Source organism: Apodemus sylvaticus, chromosome 3, assembly GCF_947179515.1.
Source record: "Apodemus sylvaticus chromosome 3, mApoSyl1.1, whole genome shotgun sequence".
NCBI lineage: Eukaryota > Metazoa > Chordata > Mammalia > Rodentia > Muridae > Apodemus > Apodemus sylvaticus.
The window spans coordinates 139,863,226-139,881,842 of record NC_067474.1 but is presented as its reverse complement, the minus strand read 5'-3'; the positions used below and the strand labels follow the sequence as shown (position 1 = coordinate 139,881,842).

Below are 18,617 nucleotides of genomic sequence, written 5' to 3'. Positions count from 1 at the left end.
AACTCCCGCCTGCCTCTGCCTCCCAGAGTGCTAGGATTACAGGCGTGCGCCACCACCGCCTGGCCTGATAAAGGTTTTTTTTTTCTTAAGGGAGGGTCCCATAAAACGTAGAAATATTTGTTTTGGAACTGAAGCAGAGTTTTGGAGGGCATTGCCTTTAAAAAGATAATCATCTGCCCTTGCCTTTTTAAAAGCCAGCTTATGTTCAAAGTCTCCATTTTTGTTTTTGCTTTTTTTTTTTCCCTTTGCTTTGTGGCATCTGAAATGTGGTAACTGCAAGCTTAGTCTGTCTCAGAACACAGATAGCCAAAGAAAGGGAAAGGCCAAGTCCAGGAGTTTGGACTGATCGTCTGAGATTTACCAGAGTTTGCCCTGTGTGGTAGTGCCTTTAGTTCCAATGGCTTCTTTTTTGTTTTGTTTTGTTTTGTTTTTTGGATTTGGTTTTTTTTTTTTTTTCGAGACAGGGTTTCTCTGTATAGCTCTGGCTATCCTGGAACTCACTCTGTAGACCAGGCTGGCCTCGAACTCTGAAATCCGCCTGCCTCTGCTTTCCAGAGTGCTGGGATTACAGGTGTGCGCCACCACCACCCGCCTTCCAGTGGCTTCTGAAGGTGCACGGGTCATGATCACTTTCGAGGCCTATCTGGGTAAATCTGAAGTAAGTCAGCTGGGTGGTGGTGGCACACGCCTGTAATCCCAGCACTCTGGGAGGCAGAGGCAGGTGGATTTCTGAGTTCGAGGCCAGCCTGGTCTCCAGACAGCCAGGACTATACAGAGAAACCCTGTCTCAAAAAAAAAAAAAAAAAAAAAAAAACAAATCCAAAAAAAAAACAACAACAACAAATCTGAAGTAAGTCCTGGGAGCAATAGCAAGACTGTCTCCAAAAACAAATCCAAAAAAACCCTGGCTGTCCTGGTTCTGTAGATCAGACCAGGTTGACCTCAAAATCAGATTTGACACCCCTCTGAGCCCTGGGGTTGAAGGTGTGAGTCCCTACTACCCAGCTACACTGCTCTTTGTTAATATGACAGAAATGACTGGGCAGGTAAGCTATAAGACTTGGCAGCTGCCCAAAGGAAAGGGGTGGTAAATGGAAAGAGGAAAAACACTGTCATTGTGAGTAACCACATGGAGAAGGGGGGGTTAGCTTCTATGAAAAAAGGGGGCAAACTCAGTGGTGGTAACTCCATAAGTGATGCTGAGAATTCTTTTTCTCTAAAGATTTATTTATTATCACAAGTACGTACTGTAGCTATCTTCAGACACACCAGAAGATCTCATTACTGATGGTTGTGAGCCACTATGTGATTGCTGGGATTTGAACTCAGGACCTTTGTAAGAGTAGTCAGTGCTCTTAACTGCTCTCTAGCCCCCCCCCCCATGCTGAGAATTTTTATTTTTAAAATTTATACACATCTGTGAAAACCATTGCTTTGCTTTTAGTAATTTTTTTTCTTTGAGGCTAATGATTAATAATTGACTTCCCTCTGTTTTAGTGGAAAAGTTGAGTTATGGGGAATTGATAGAGTAGACTGACATGAGGGTGTTTCCTTAGGAAATTTCTTTGTGATAAAGCCAGCATTAACTTGGAAGGCTTGGCTTTCTTTCATCCTTAGCAGCAAAGATAGTAAAACTAGTATCTTGGAGTCTTAACCTATATTAGGAAAGAAAGAAAGGTGCTTGCCAGTGAACTAGATGATCATAGTTTGATTCCTAAGTCCTAGATGGTGAAAGGAGAGAACTGACTAGTTCTATGATGTGTGTGGGTGTTTGATTTTAATTTTTTTCTTTTTTTTTTTTTTTTTTTTTTTTTTTTTTTTTTTTTTTTTTTTTTTGGTTTTTTGAGAAGGGTGTCTCTGTATAGCCTTGGCTGTCCTAGAACTCACTCTGTGGACCAGGCTGGCCTCAAACTCAGAAATCCACCTGCCTCTGCCTCCTAAGTGCTGGGATTACAGCATGCGCCACCACTGCCCAGCAGTGTGTGGGTGTTCGAGAAACAAAACTTTGAGAATAAATGAGATTTCTGATCAGAGTGGTGTAACTGCCTGTAGCTACATCGAACCAGTTAGGCATGACACCCCAATATGGCTCTCTGCAGAGCAGTCCATGTCTTTGGCCCCATCACTCTGCAGGTAGAGAAGTAAGTGGGTTTCTAGAGTTCAATGCCATCTTAGGCTATACAGTGAGTTCCAGGCTAGTCAAGGCTATGCAATGAAAGCCTGTATCTAAAAGAAGGGACCAGACATGAATCAGAGGTTAACTAGTATTGCAGAGGACTGGGGTTAGATCCTCAGTACCTATGTTTGGTGGCTCACAGCTGCTTCTAAGTATTCATAGCCTCTAAGGATTTGGGTAACCTTTTCTTTTTTTTTGTTTTTTTGTTTTTTTGCTTTGTTTTGGTTTTTTGTCTTGTTTTTGTTGTTGTTGTTTTGGATTTTTTTTTTTTTTTTTCGACACAGGACTTCTCTATATAGCCCCTAGCTGTCCTGGAACTCACTCTGCAGATCAGGCTGGCCTGGAACTCAGAAATCTGCCTGCTTCTGCCTCCTAGAGTGCTGGGATTACAGGCATGCACAACCACCGCCTGGCCTGGGTAACCTCTTCTTACAGAGTAAGCACTTTACCATCTTTTCAGCTTTTTTGTTTGTTTTAGAGACAGGGTTTCTCTGTGTAGCCTTGACTGTTCAGAACTTAAGAGATCCCCTGTCTCTTGCCTTCTGTGCTGGGATTAAACTGACCGATCTTCATCAGCTTTTAATAGGCTTTTAAATACAAATTACTTGGAACTTCTGTTTTGAGAATAATAATGTGTATGCACTTGAAAATAATAGAAATAATGTATGAAATATTGTAAAAATCAATATTTCAGTGAAACTTTACTATAAAAAATTGAAACAGCCACACACTTAACTCATTTCATTTATTACTCATTCTAGGTCTTTAATAATAAATGGAAGTAAGGACTTTTACTACTTTGTTTGATAGAGGACTAAGTAGTGCTAGAGGGCCACATTAAAACTTCTCAAATGCATTTGTCCTATGCTGCAGCTGCATTTAGATGTAGTTATTTATTTTTTCTTTCTTTCTTTCTTTCTTTCTTTCTTTCTTTCTTTCTTTCTTTCTTTCTTTCTTTCTTTTTTTTTGCTTTTGTTTTTGTTTTTTGGATTTGTTTTTTTCCGAGACAGAGTTTCTCTGTGTAGCCCTGGCTGTCCTGGAACTCACTCTGTAGACCAGGCTGGCCTGGAACTCAGAAATCCTCCTGCCTCTGCCTCCCAGAGTGCTGGGATTACAGGTGTGTGCCACCACCACCCGTAGATGTAGTTATTAACAGTGAATAATTTTCCAACCAGGGCTGAGCAGTGGAGGTGCAGGCCCTTGTCCCCAGCACTGGGGAGGCAGAAACAAGCAGATCTCTGAGTTCAAGGCCAGTCTGGTCTACAGATAGGTTCCAGAATACCCAGAGCTACAAAGTGAGACTCTGTTTCTGTGGATAGGGGGTGGGGTTGGGTTAGAAAAAAGATCTGAATTAAAAGTGTATCAAATCACCTCAAAGATCAGATGAGAAGAGGGTCTTCCCACTTAAATGACTTAATTGTTTTAAAAAATTCTGGGTTGGAGAGAGAGCTCATCAGATAATACTGACTGCTCTTTTCAGAGGGACCCAGGTTCAATTCCCAGCACCTACATACATGGTTAGTGGCTTGCTACTACTGTCTTTGATTGGAGGCACAACATACTCTAAATACAAAATAATAACTTACAAAAAGAAAAAAGTCCCTTACAGGTGTGCTCAGCTGTTGTGCTTTAGGTAATTATATATGTAGTCAAGTTGATAGCTAGGAATAGCCATCACACAGTGATTGGTTTTTTGATTTTTCATGGTAAGAATTGTGTGTGATAATAGGTGTTGACACACACACATGCACCCTGCTTGCTAGGCAAATACATTTTTAATAGTCTGATTTTCTAAGACATAGACAGCTTTCCCAATCTTTGTTTAGTTTTTGTTGTTGTTTATGTTTTTTTAATAATGTTATAGTTCAGGATAGCCTCAAACCATGTAGCTGTGGATGATCTTGAACCACTTTTCTTGTTTCAGACCACATACTGTTTGTGGGTTAACTGGGCACCAAATTTGGGTTTTTCAGGAAGAGCAGCAAGTGCTCTTAACTTCTGAACCATCTCACTCGCCCAGATCTGGAACTTCTAATTTCTACTGTGTCTGTTTCCGTAGAGATGGAGTTACCGTCATGCATGTAAGCATATCTACCTCGCTTAAACTGTTGGAGGTTGAATCTGCTGCTGCTTGCATCCTTGGCTCCTGAGCTGCATTCCCGGTCATTTTTTTTCCTACGTTTGTGTTGTTTATTTTTCTGATGCAGGGTACTTTGTGTAGCCATAGTTGTCTTGAAAGTTGGATCTGTAGACCAAGCTTGCCTGGAACTCAGAGATCCAACTGCCATCTCTCTAGTCCCCTCCCTTTTTTGAAACAAAAATTTGTATTGCATGTGCTTGTATATATATGAAAGGGGGTGGATGTTGAGGCCAGAGAATAGCTTTCAGGAATCTTTTATAGATCTTGGGGAGTTTAGGCTAGTTTTGACATCAAGTACCCTTACATCTTAGGAAGGTACACTTCCCTTGCCAATTTTTTGAGACAATTATATTGCTCACTGTAAATATTTTTGCCTCAGCCTCCTAAATGTTGATTCTAGGCAGGTACCACCCCACCCAGTTTAAGAATAGAATTCCATTTTAACTTCAGCTCAGAGTTAGCATTACTAGCAAAATCGATGGTAGATAGATATTCGTCTTTTAGTGTTGATGTCTGTACTTCCCCCCCCACACACACACACACACAGGGTTTCTCTGTGTAGCCCTGACTGTCCTGGAACTTACTCTGTAGACCAGGCTGGCCTTGAACTCAGAAATCCACCTGCCTCTACCTCCCAAGTGCTGGGATTAAAGGCGTGCGCCACCACTGCCGGGCTGATGTCTGTACTTTTTTCTCTTTATCCTTTTCCTTAGTCTTTTAACACTGGGAAAACCCATATGCGTGCATGCTGCTTCTTATCTTCATGTTCATGCTGGTGGTTCAAACTCAGGTTCTCATGATTGAATAGCAAACAGTTGTTGGGATAGGGGTTGTTTTGTTCTTGGAGACAGTTTCAATTTATAGACTTTGCAGTCCTGGTACTCTCTATGTAGACTAGGCTAACCTTAAACCTAGAGCTTTGTTTGTCTTTTCCTCTCCCAGGTGCTAGGAATAAAGATATGTTACCATGACTGACTATAGCAAGCACTCTTAATAAATGAAACATCTTTCCAGCCTATAAAGTAGAATTTTTGCTGTGGGTTTTAAGTGATAATAGAATCTTTAAGGTATAGTAGCCGTTTTATCACTTCCTCTCATTGCAGAGTTATACCCTGACTGTAACTTGGAGAAGCCAGTGGTGCTGTTGGTGTTTTTCAGAGGCAGTGCAAGTTTAACCATTAATTCTACTAAGGTAAATGCTTGGTGCCAAAAAAACTTAATGACTACACTCATTTTAAGAAACATTTATGTTCCAGCCCAGCCCGGGCTTTATAGTGAGTCCCTGTCTCAAACACATCAGTTATGTTGAATTTATCATCCAGAGGCCTTAAATCCATAGGTTTTCTAAATCTCAATTCTATGTTGTAATGTGTATGTGCGCATGTGTCTGCAGAGGCCAGGAGAAGGCATTGGGTATCTTCCTGTCTTACTCTGAAATATTCCTGTGAAGCAGAGTCTCTGAATGTGGAACTCTTATTTTCCCGCTAGTCCCCAAAGATTCTTTTGTCACTGATGTTTCAGGTCTTGGTGGGATGCTCAGCTTAATACTGGTGCTGGGATCTGAACTCTGGTCCTCATGATTTGCACAAGTGCCTCTAACCACTACCTCCAGCCCCCAGATTAGATAGCTGTCGTTTTGAGACAGTGTGACACTGTGAAGCCCTGGTTTGCTTAGAACGTCTTTCTCATCGAGTCTGAACGTCTTTCTCATCCAGTCTGTCCTCAAATTCAGAGATATGGCTGCCTTTGCTTCCTGAATGCTGGACTTAAAGGCATAAAACAACATGCCCACCCCTGTAATTTAAGAAATCTTTGATTAGGTTTATAATGATAATCTGAGTTTTTGGGAAATGAAAATAGGAGAATTACATAGTGAGTTTTAGGACAGCTTGGTTTGGAGACCCAATCTCTTCTCCCCCAAAATAAGAAAAAGAAAAATTGAAGTGTGGATGTGGCTTTATATATGCCTGTAATTCTAGCACCCAGAAAGCTGAGGCAGAATGACTAAATTCTGAGATCAGTTTGGGTTACAGACTATAACCACTTACCCACCCCATCCCGCCCCTAAAAAAGGCAGTAGAGGAAACTTTGTTTTGTCAACCAGAACTAGGAAACTAAATCTACAAGCCCAGATTCATTTGTTTTTGTTTCCTCCCCTGTTTTCTTTGAGATGAGATCTTCTGTAGTCCAAGCTGGACCTGAACTCTTATCTTCCTGCTTCAATCTGTTTTGAGTGTAGAATTTTACAGGCATGCCTTTCCAATTCCTGGTTATCCTGGGTATTTTTGTTTGCTTCCCTCCCCTGCTCTCTCTTTTTCCGTTTGTTTGATTTGATTTTAGACCATGTTTCTGTGCTAGTTTATTGAGCAAAGAAAGCACAAGAAAGTTGGGTAGCAAGTACAACTCCAAGAGATTATACTTTTGCTTTGGGGCTGGAGAGATGGCTCAGTGGTTAAGAGCTCTTACTGCTCTTTGTAGAGAACTAGAACTTGGGTGTCCAGTACCCATATGGGGGGTCTCACAATTATTTGTAGCTCCAATTTGAGATGCATGCGGTGCATATGCATACATGCAGACAAAAAAAGTAAACCCCACAAAATAAATCTTTAAAAAAAAAAACCACTTTACAACTGCTAGAATCAAGCCTGTACCTTAGTGTTAGAGCAGGTCTCTAGCATGTACAAGTCCTTCATCCCAGGGTTACAACAAAAACAAGACCTGCTTGGGAAGGAAGGGGTGACGAGGACAGAGGTACAGGAATTGGAAAAGGACAAAATATAATTGGACTAAATAATAGTATGACTGAGATGTTACAAACATAATACATAAATTGATAATAAATTAATGTAACAAAATACATTCATACCAGATACGGTAGTACATGCCAGTTAATTCAAGCATTTGAGGAGTGGGAGTAGGCAGGATCAAAGCCTTCAAGGCTAGCTTTAGCCAGCTATACAGATTAGACCCGGTGTCTGAGAACCAAAATAAAAATGTACTTGTGTGTTTTCTTGTTCTAAATTTCTGTGGTGAACTTGTAGGAAGAGGACTTGATATTTAAAAATGTGTAGTCAGAGCCTGTCGGTGGTGGCGCACGCCTGTAATCCCAGCACTCTGGGAGGCAGAGGCAGGTGGATTTCTGAGTTCGAGGCCAGCCTGGTCTACAGAGTGAGTTCCAGGACAGCCAGGGCTATACAGAGAAACCCTGTCTCGAAAAGACCAAATCCAAAAAAAAAAAAAAACAAACAAACAAAAACAACAACAACAAAAAAAATGTGTAGTCAAGTATGGTGCTATATGCCTTTACTCCAAGTACCCTAAAAATCCTAAAAACAAAACATGAGTTTAAAATGTAAAGCTTCCGGGTGTGGAGATGCACATCTTTAATCTCAGCATTTGGGAGGCAGAGGTAGCAAGATCTCTGAGTTCAGGGCCAACAGGTGTACAGAGTTCCAGGACAGCCACAGCCAGGGCTATCAGAAAAACATGTCTGGAAAGACAAAAAAAAAAAAAAGATGTAAAACTGTATCTTCTATTGCTGTGACAAGTCACCATGGCAAATACAACTTAATAAAAGTTTATTTAATTTGGGATTCACTGGTTCCAGAGGATTACAGTACATTCCATGACTATCATGGTCAGGAACATTGTAGGAAGCAAGCAGGCAGGCAGGCAGGCAGGCAGGCCACTGGAACAGTAGCTGAGAGCTCAAGTCCAGATCTACAAAGAGAGAAACACAAACACTGGGCAGGACTCAGGCTTTTAAAACCTTAAAGTCCACCAGGCAGTGGTGGCACATGCCTTTAATCCAGCACTTGGGAGGCAGAGGCAGGCAGATTTCTGAGTTCCAGGACAGCCAGGGCTACACAGAGAAGCCTTGTCTCAAAAACAAACAAAAAATCCCCACAGAAATGAATTATATACTGTAGAGACCAAGACCTAACCAGCCTTTGGAATATTTCACTTCAGCCTGCCCAATAGCTGGGTTTCTGGGTTTGTACCACTGAGCCTGAATCTAGTAATAGTTTTATTTAAGAAAACTTAGAGAAATGGCTCAGTGGTTAAAAATACTTGCTACTTTCCAGAGGACTGAAGACCAACCCAGATTTGGTTCCCAGCATCCATATTGGCCAAATTACAAGTACTTGTAGTTCCAGTTGTAGGGGATCTGAGATAACCTTGTATGTGTACACATACACAGTGAATTTTTTTAATGGCTAATGTAATAATTGGCTGCCAAGTTAGTTTAATAATGAAAATTGGAAGGATACCATAGGCTATTAAGTCAGAAAAGCTCAGTTTTTTTTAAGAAGTGAGGAAATATTCCCCATGGTGATGCATACTCATTTAAAATGCATACTGAAATTGCCATCACTCTCTGAGGGGCATAGAGAGGAGCCTCTGGGGTGAGTCAAAGATTGTCTAAAACTACCAGTTTTGTAGTTCATTTTCTTTCCCTACTGTTGAAAAATTAATTGCATAGATGATCATATCATAGTAGACCCTTTATTTTGAGTAAATTCTCTGGAGATAACACAAGTTGCTTACACTGGGGATATTATCATAAGGGAAGCTTTAAATGAATGACTCCTAAGCTTGCTGTTGATTTCTGTCTACCCACAACAGCATCAGACCTCTTTTTTTTTTTTTTTGGGAGGGTGGCACTTTGGCTTTTGGCTTTTTGAGACAGGGCTTCTCAGTGTAGCCCTGGCTGTCCTGGAAATTTCTTTGTAGACCAGGATAACTTTGAGCTCACAGAAATCCATCTGCCTCCCAAGTGCTGGGATTCACAGTGTGGGCCACTGCTGACATTAATGTTTTGGCGTGTTTTAAGTGATACAGGTCTTTTCTTTTAGTATATTTCTTCAGTGTAATACTAGTCAGTCTAGCCAATAAAAAACCAATAGCAATTTACTTTGTATAAGAAGATGTTTGATCACTTACTACTTAAATAAATCACAATAAAAATAAAATCTCAGCCAGGCAGTGGTGGCGCACGCCTGTAATCCCAGCACTCTGGGAGGCAGAGGCAGGCAGATTTCTGAGTTCGAGGCCAGCCTGGTCTACAGAGTGAGTTCCAGGACAGGCAGGGCTATACAGAGAAACCCTGTCTCGAAAAAACAAAGATCAATAAAATAAAATAAAAAATAGAAGAATAAAATCTCTGAAATTCAAGGAAGTTTCTAAATATGCCCCTTAGCCACCCTGGAACAAAACATAATTTAAGATGTACTGGGGGCTAGGGACTGGAGAGATGGCTCAGTTAAGAAGTTGCTGCTCTGGGGCTGGAGAGATGACTCTGATTCAGAGCTTCTGTTGCTCTTGCAGGGAACCTGGGTTTTATTCCTAGTACCCATTTGGTGACTCCCTGCCATCTGCAACTCTAGTTCCAGGGAACCCAATGCCTTCTTCTGGCCTTGGCCTTCACAGGCACTAGGCATGCACATGGCGCACAGACATATATGTAGGCGAAACACCCACACATACAGAAAAATTAATTAAAAAACAACTTACTGCTCTTGTGTAATAAGATCTGGGTCCAGTTCCCAATACCCACATAGCAACTCATAACCATATATAACTCCAGTTTTAGGGAATCTTATGCCTTCTGGCATCCAGGGGCATCAGGCATGCATTGGATGCATAAACATATACAAAGGAAAACAAATACACTAAAACAAACAAACTAACTAAAAGATGTATTATGGGGCTGGAGAGATGGCTCAGTGGTTAAGAGCACTGACTGCTTTTCCAAAGGTCCTGAGTTAAAATCCCAGCAACTACATGGTGGCTCACATCCATATGTAATGAGATCTGATGCCCTCTTCTGGTATGTCTGAAGACAACTACATGTGTACTTACATATAATAATAAATAAATCTTTAAAAATATTATGCAGCTGGGCGGTGGTGGCATACATACGCCTGTAATCCTAGCACTCTGGGAAGCAGAGGCAGGCAAATTTCTGAGTTCAAGGCCAGCCTGGTCTACAAGAGTGAGTTCCAGGACAGCTGGGGCTATACAGAGAAACCCTGTCTCGAAAAAAAAACCAAATCATTCATATATATATATATATATATAAATAAAATATGCAGGTACCTATTATTTAAATTGAACTAACTTTTATGTCATTTATTATTTCTTTTGGATGGAGCAAGGAACAGTCATTCTCAGCTTTCTTTGTTTTTAAACATGGGTTTTGGGGACTAAAGCCAGGTCCTAATGCTTGAAAGACAAACGCTTTATTGACTAAGCAATACCTCCAGCTCCTGTTATTTTGTTTTGTGTAGTGGCAGTTTTGGAATTTTGGTTTCCTTTAAAAAAAAAAAAAGAAGTATTTTAGAATATGTTTTTGTTTTAATCCCAGGTGTGGGGATATGGGACTGCTTTGCAGCAGCTGACTTTGAATCTGCGTCGTGCTCTAGCAGAGGCATGGTTTTGCCAGCTGTAGGTAGATAGTTTCTGCAATTGTGTGACATTTGGAAGTCTGGGAACTTTTCAGAGGATGTAAACACAGGTGGTGGTTTGTGGTGGTGGTGGGGTTATGGTTTGTTAGTTATATTCAAAGAAGAAATAAAATAAGAAAAGTTAGATTTGCCAGGCAGTAGTGGCGCATGCCTTTAATTCCAGCACTTGGGAGGCAGAGGCAGGAGAATTTCTGAGTTCTGAGGACAGCCTGGTCTACAAAGTGAGTTCCAGGACAGCCAGGGCTACACAGAGAAACCCTGTCTTGAAAAAACCGAGAGAGAGAGAGAGAGAGAGAGAGAGAGAGAGAGAGAGAGAGAGAGAGAGAGAGAGAGAGAGAGAGAGAAAGAAAAGTTAGATTCAAGGATATCTCTCCTATCTTTCCTATCTAGTGATAGGAGGTGAAATCAAGCAGATTAAAGATAGGAAAAAGGAGAACCCACAAAGTAGCAAAGACCAGCTACAGTGTTTTGTTTTGTTTGTCTTTTCCTTCTTTACTTTTTTTGAGACAAGTTCTCATACCCTGGCTTTAAACTCTAATCTTCCTGCCTTCCCTTCCAGTATTAGAACTTATAGGTATATGCTACCACAGCTGGCTTTATAGGAACTTTAATTCCCTTGATCTTCCTGCAGTGATGATATTAGGGTCCCGCTGTCAGTTCACAGAGGCAAGGTTGAACCCCTGACCTCCCCTGCTTCCTGCCAAAGCTTCTGTTTAGTCAAGACCATGGCTGCTCTTCCAAGTACCAGGGTTCAATTCCCACAACCCACATGAGAGTTTACAACTCTTTGTAATTCCAGTTCCAGAGGATCCGAGACCCTCATAAAGATATACATGCATATAAAAAAATGAAAAGAATAAATCATTTTTAAAAATCCCAGAAAATTATGTAGGTAGTACAGAGTTACTGAATTTGCTGTTGCTTCTATAAAAGTCATGGTATTGACAAATTGTTGATTCATTCTGAGAGCTGCAAGTGAGTTATCTGTTCTTGCTTTATAAATGGTCAGTCTTCCCTCTATGTCTTACATTTTCCTTTTGCATATATCTGTCTGTGGTTGAGCGCTCTCTCCAACCTGGAATTGAGGTTTTGTCGGTTTGTTTTGGAGATTTATATTCTTATATTCCGTCTGGAACTGAATATGTTAACCAGCTGGCATTGAACTCTGGATCCGTCTGCCTCTTGCTTCCCAAGTGCTAGGACTAAATGGATGTGCCACCACTGCTTGGCTTGTTTTTGCTGTTTGTTTGTTAAAGATAATATCTGTATTCAGACTGGTCTCAAACTTGCCCAAACCTCTTGCCTTGGTCTTGGGAATGTTGAGATAATTAGACTGGGCCTCTAAAAATATATACCATATTTTGCTATACTATTATTTTTGGTAGTATTGGGCATTGGACCTAAGTATTCTAGACAGGAACTCATTAAACAATATATTTCCAGGGTTTTTTTGTTTTGTTTTGTTTTGTTTTTTGTTTTTTAAAGATTTATTTATATGGATATATTGTAGTTGTCTTCAGACACATGAGAAGAGGGCATCAGATCCCATTACAGATGGTTGTGAACCACCATGTTATTGATGGTTGTGAGCCACTGTGTGGTTGCTGGGAGTTGAAATCAGGACCTCTGATCTTTCCAGCCCATTTTCAGTTCTTAGTTTTAATTCTTGAATAACATTCAATAACATGAAGGAATACCAACTGGAGAAAGCAGACGGGCTTATCTTGGCTCATCAAACAGGGAACAGGGAAGGTGTGGCAGCAGCAGGAACAGGATACTCTAGGTCTCTTGTGTAGTAGGTAGTTCAGAAGCAGAGAGATGGATGCTTGCATTCATCTTTTTATTCTATCTCACTGAAGGCAATGGGATGGTGTCACCATATTTAGGATGGGTCTTGCTACCCCAGCTGCCCTAATTTGAAAAATCTCTTCTAGACATACCCTGAGATTTGTTTCCATGATAGTTCTAAAACCCATCAAATTGACAAGATTAACCATCAGTTAGGGTGTTTAATATTTTCATTAAAGTATACAAATCCTATATTCCAGTGTGAAATCAGTCTTGAAATAATTAGTTCTCTGCCTTCTTTGTATGCTCCATGGAAAATATATAAGACTTCTTTCTTTTTGTTTTTTGTTTTGTTTTGTTTTTATTGTTTTTTTGTTTTGTTTCTTTCGAGACAGGGTTTCTCTGTGTAGCCTTGGCTGTCCTGGAACTCACTCTGTAGACCAGGCTGGCCTTGAACTCAGAAATCTACCCGCCTCTGCCTCCCAAGTGCTGGGACTAAAGGTGTGCACCACCACCTCTGGCTCATAAGACTTTTTTCTACCTTTCTAGTTATTGAAAGTAATGTAGTTACCTGCCTTTAAAAAGTGAACACTAGAAAAAGTTGTCTAATATGTGAAAGGACTAAAAAATAATTCACTCACTGAAGAACAGAAAGAAAATGTGACCTGCCACTGACTCTCAAGGAAGAGGCCAGCAGAATGTCCTTCACTAGTGGGATCCTATAGTTGTAGCTTACCACTTCTCCCATGAGCTTGGTGCTTCCTACCTTTGCTTTAGGTATATTGCCCCACTTACATTTCAGTGCATCCCGGAGATGAGTGGTCTAGATGGTTAAGAGTCTCTATTTTTAGGTAGATTGGCTAGGTTTTTAAAAAGGCAGGAAAAGAAAGCCAGGCGGAAGTTGGTGCTGTGCACCTGTAAATTTGAGGCCATCATGGTCTATAGAGTGAGTTCCAGGACAGCCAGGGTTACAGAGGAACCCTCTGTGGTGGCTGGTGGTAGTTTTGATGATATATGAATTTCTTCTACTATGAATTTCAGAATTGGTGGTGTTACGTGTATACATTTAAAACAAAACAAAAAACCTCAGAGCTCTGTTGTCAGTACTAAAGAGATGTTTGAAATCCTCATTTTAGTTTAAGGCAGGATCCTAGTACTCTCATCTAGACCAAGCTGGCCTAAAACTCACAGACATCTGCCTGTCTTTGCTCCGCAGTGCTGATAGATACTAAAGGCTTCTGTCATGCCTGGCTTCAGAACCTTGTTTTATTGATCAACAAATAGAGGTAACATTTGGCTATAATAAAGGTTTTGGCTTATTTGAGAACATGAGCCAAGCTCCTTGCCTCATACCAGGTAGGGATTTCAGCCTTTATTTGCCCTTTTGTAGCAATGAGAAAGTTTGTTTTCACCTATCCATATGCCTGTTAATGTTTATCAGGGAGAAGAAGGAAAGGGGGGTTTGTTTGTTTGTTCCCAGTAGCTAAACAAGAGGCCAGAGTAACATCAGCTATTAGTAGATGGCTGGTACTTGGGCTTAAGCTTACATTTCTCACTCAGAATACAGAGATTTACCTGCTTCTGCTTTCTGAGTACTGGGGCTAAAGTCATGCACCACCACAGCACAACTTGTAATTTTTGTTTTTACAACATATTTTTTAAAAAAAAATTTTTTTTGGAGCAGTAAAATTACCAGAAGAATGATGCCTTGAAGAAAGTCTTTAATGTAGGTGCGAGTATCATAAATTGTAAGGTCCTAGAATTGAACATTTGTGCTTGATTATAGTACAAAATGGCATCCATTTAATCACAGACGTGTCAGAAAGAGGCCCGAAACTGGAGGAGAGTAGAAGTGTGTTTCCATTCTTTGCAGTGTTCCCCCGAGGTGTCGCAGCTGTTCCTGCTGTTGTTTCCCCTTTCCCCTCTTCCTTTTACCCTGGAGAGTAAGTATAGTCTCTGGAGAAAGAAAGAAAATAGTAAACATGTTTAAAATTTCACCTGAGCCTCAACTACCCTGAGGCAAATAAGACAAATAGACCTGTTGTTGACTGGTGTGGGGGGGTTCCCTTTTATATTTCCATTCCTTCCCCTTTTTTCTTTTCCTTTCTTTTTCCTCCCTCCCCCCCCCCCCCCTCTCTCTCTCTCTCTCTCTCAGATAGGGTCTTTGTTTTATAGGCTTGCCCTGGAACAAGCAAGGTTTTGTGACCTTGGATTTCCGATCCTCTTGCCTATCTTCTCAGTGCTGGGGTGACAAGCATACACCACCATACTCAGTTTTATTTGGTGCATATTGAACCCAGGGCCTTCCATATATTAGGCAGCTACTCTTATCAACTGACTTAGATAAAACCTCAGCCATATCTGTTACCTTAATGTTTTATAAGAATTTCTGTGTACCACCATTAGTGTGACTATTGAAAGTTCCCATCTTCCCTCCCTCCCTTTTTTGTGATATGCCAGATCACAGCTGAATCTTTTTTTGTTTTTTTGTTTTTGTTTTTGTTTGGATTTGGGTTTTTTGAGGCAGGGTTTCTCTGTACAGCCCTGGCAGTCCTGGAACTCACTCTAGACCAGGCTGGCCACGAACTCAGAAATCTGCCTGCCTCTTCCTCCCAGAGTGCTGGGATTACAGGCATGCTCAACCACCGCCCTGCTCACGGCTGAATCTTAAAGACTGTGCTAAGTGAAAGAATGCCATCATAAGACCCACCTATGCTTTAATTCTCTTAATCTCTTAATAATAAATGTCTCAGGGAAGGGTTGGAAAGATGGTTCAGTGATTAGGAGCACTTACTGTTCTTGCAAAGATTCCAGTTTGGTTTCCTGAAGCTGCATGGTCCCTCACAATCATTCATAACTCCAGATCATGAGTTTCAAAAGCACTTGACACCCAGGAATGCACCTTGCACACTACAGACGTGCACTTAGCACATTTAATAAATCATAAAAATAGGCTGGAGTACAGGAGGATGCTGATTGTGAAAAGTGCTTGCAATGCAGGCCTAGCAACCTAAGATTAGCGCCCAAGAATCAACATAAAAAGCTGGGCAGTGGTGGCGCACACCTTTAATCCCAGCACTTGGGAGGCAGAGGCAGGCAGATTTCTGAGCTGGGAGGCCAGCCTGGTCTACAGAATGTGTCCCAGGACAGCCAGGGCTATACAGAGAAACCCTGTCTCGAAAAAATCAAAAATAAAAAAAACCCAAAAAAAACCCAAAAAAACAAAACAAACAAACAAACAAAAAAAAAACACCTCACAGAGACCTGTCTGTTTCCTGAGTGATTTTTTTTTTCCCTCTCTCTCAGTTTTTCGAGACAGGGTTTCTCTGTATATCTTGGAACTCACTCTGTAGACCAGGCTGGCCCCAAACTCAGAAATCCACCTGCCTCTGCCTCCCAAGTGCTGGGACTAAAGGTGTGTGCCACCACTGCCCTACTTTTCCTTTTTTTCTTTTTTTTTGAGACAAAGTTTTTATTATGTAAGACAGTTTTTACTATGTGTGATGTATATATGATTAAATGTATATACTACCATATTTGGCCTTCAGAATACTTAATGTGACTCTTCTGAAGAATATGGAGACTGGCTGGTGCACACATTTAGTTTCAACTCTAGGGAGGCAGAGTTTGAAGTCATCCTGGTCTATAGAGCCAAGTTTAGAGCAGGCAAGGCTACACAAATTCGTTCTTTGAGAACAGAGAAGGGGATGGGGCAGACAGACACACAGATACAGACAGTATATGAAGACTAGGAAATCATTAAGGCTGGGAGATGGCTGAGTCAATGAGATACTTGCCATGGAATGTGAGGCCTTGAGTTCTGAGGCCAGAAGCATGGTCTTAGGTTGGAGAGCGGTGTGAGATTGTACTATGTTAGGGGCCCGAGATGGAGTCTCAGCATTTTCAGCATTGAGCAACTTACAACAACTTACCTCCAGGGGGTTTGACATCCTTTATGGTCTATAAAAAGAGTGTGGTTCATATATGGCTGTGAGCCACAATGTGGTAGAAGCTGAACTAAGGGTCTCTGTTAGAGCAGCAGAATTCTTAACTACTCATGCATACCTCTGGCCCCAGTGTTGACACAGGAAAAGGATAGAGTAAGGTTGTTGTGGTTTTTGAGTTGGAGTCTCACTATAGAGCTCTGATTGGCCTGTAATTACATAGACCATTCTATCCTCCTGCCTTTCCTCTCAGGTCTTGGGATTATTGATGTTCATGAACATAGCCATGAACTCCTGGCTGTGAGTTGGCTTTTAATTAATTGTGTTGTGTGTCTCCCCCTACTACCCCCAATGCTTAGAGAAGTTGAGATTACAGAACTCATGAATTTGTTTGACTGTATCTTCTTGCATTAGGTGTAAACTCTTCCAAGATGTCAAAAACAAACAAATCCAAGTCTGGGTCTCGCTCTTCTCGCTCAAGATCTGCATCCAGGTCTCGGTCCCGATCGTTTTCAAAGTCTCGGTCCCGAAGCCGATCTGTCTCTCGTTCAAGGAAGCGCAGGCTGAGGTAAGGGGGTATGGTTGTGTACTTGAGATGGTGATTGTGTTGCTTTGGGTATTGAAGGACTCCTGTCACATGGCAGGTAGGGATGGGCTTTGATTGTGAGGCTGTTTGCTTCATTTCTGTTTGACAGTACCATACTTCACTCACTTTAGAAGAGAGCATTTTATTTGTGTCTAAATTCCTTGGTTGAAATTATACAGCCAATTATCTTTCACTAATGTGATTTTGAAGGCTTATACCATACTTATTTATCAGCAATAAAAGGACAACTAAGGATTAATAGTGTTATCAGCATTGCATTGGGGAGAAACCATAATCCACTAAACTCAGTTAACTTATAGAAATTTACCAGGTATCTAATTTGCTGGTCACTACTAACAAGTTGATTTAATTTAACAAAACAGATCTTAAAACTGAAAGTCAGTTAAAAACACCAAGTTTTCTTTTGCTAAATGTGAAAATGATATTTTTCTTTCTTTTTTTTTTTTTTTAGTTTTCACAAATACTTTTAAATTTTGTTTTCAAACCTTCAGTAGATGCCCAGCATCTTTTTTGGATGGTTTGTTAAGGCAGGTTTCTCATTCATTGAAAGCATAGTGATTTTTGTTCTTTTCATGACAGATTGTGTAGTCCAGGGTGACACTGACTTTGAGATCCTTATGTTTCAGCCTCTTGAATCCCAGGGTTAAAAAGGTTTGAATTTTCTTCTAAGGATTGATTTTAAAAGTTTTTAATGCTTATAATTTTCTTCTTGTGAATTTTGGGACCCACTAGTGTAAATATTCAAGGGGATCCTTTTTTTTTTTTTTTTTTTTTAAACCCAAATTGAACTAGCAAGGTATTACTGAATCATTTTACCCTCATTGAAATTCTAGCCAGGCAGTGGTGGCTCATGCCTTTAATCCCAGCACTTGGGAGGCAGAGGCAAGTGGATTTCTGAGTTTGAGAACAGCCTGGTCTACAGAGTGAGTTCCAGGACAGCCAGAGCTATGTAGAGAAAAACTGAAGAAAAAAAGAAAAGAAATTCTAATAAGTAGTATCTAGAATCTTTTTCTTGACAATTTATTATGAACCTAAACCTTCTCTAGATGGTCCTTATTCTTGATGATTTCTGTAGTTCTATAGTACTTAAACATTAAATGGGTAATTGGTTAAAACAATCTTCCTTTTCCTAACAAAAAAGTAAGTTAAATCTTAGTTAAATCTGTGAAAAGTTAGCCTCAAAATTAATTGTAGACCAGAGATTTAGACAAAGGGGATGTGTGAATACTGAAGGGGAAACTACTGACTTTATGTTTATCCCTCAAGAGATAAATGTCAAGGCCATGGGATGGAACAGTCCTGCCTTGGCACCCAGTCTTGATTTAGGTGACTTAAATTTCATTTTCAGCTCATTTTGTTCTGAAAGATACCATTTTAAAATTTAATTCTGTAAATGGATGCTAAATAAATGGTTCAAAGCCAAACATGATTGAACAGCCAAAGCTAAGCAACAAAATTGAACTGATACAGACCAAATCGAAACATGCCAACCAAC

The 18,617-nt window shown here is 40.5% G+C and overlaps 1 protein-coding gene across 4 annotated transcripts in view; it reads left to right on the top strand.

Annotated features, from left to right (window-relative positions):
• Positions 1-18,617, top strand: part of Thrap3 (thyroid hormone receptor associated protein 3) — a 45,615-nt gene that overhangs the window by 5,182 nt on the left and 21,816 nt on the right. For 2 of the 4 annotated variants that reach the window (XM_052177341.1, XM_052177345.1), the window contains exons 2-3: positions 5,420-5,508; positions 16,930-17,083. In XM_052177341.1, the coding sequence (XP_052033301.1) occupies positions 16,947-17,083 (137 nt within the window). In that variant the 5' untranslated portion in view covers positions 5,420-5,508; positions 16,930-16,946. Of the gene's footprint in view, positions 1-4,149; positions 4,258-5,419; positions 5,509-16,929; positions 17,084-18,617 lie in introns of all 4 variants that reach the window. The other 2 variants (XM_052177344.1, XM_052177342.1) reach the window with 2 other exon arrangements.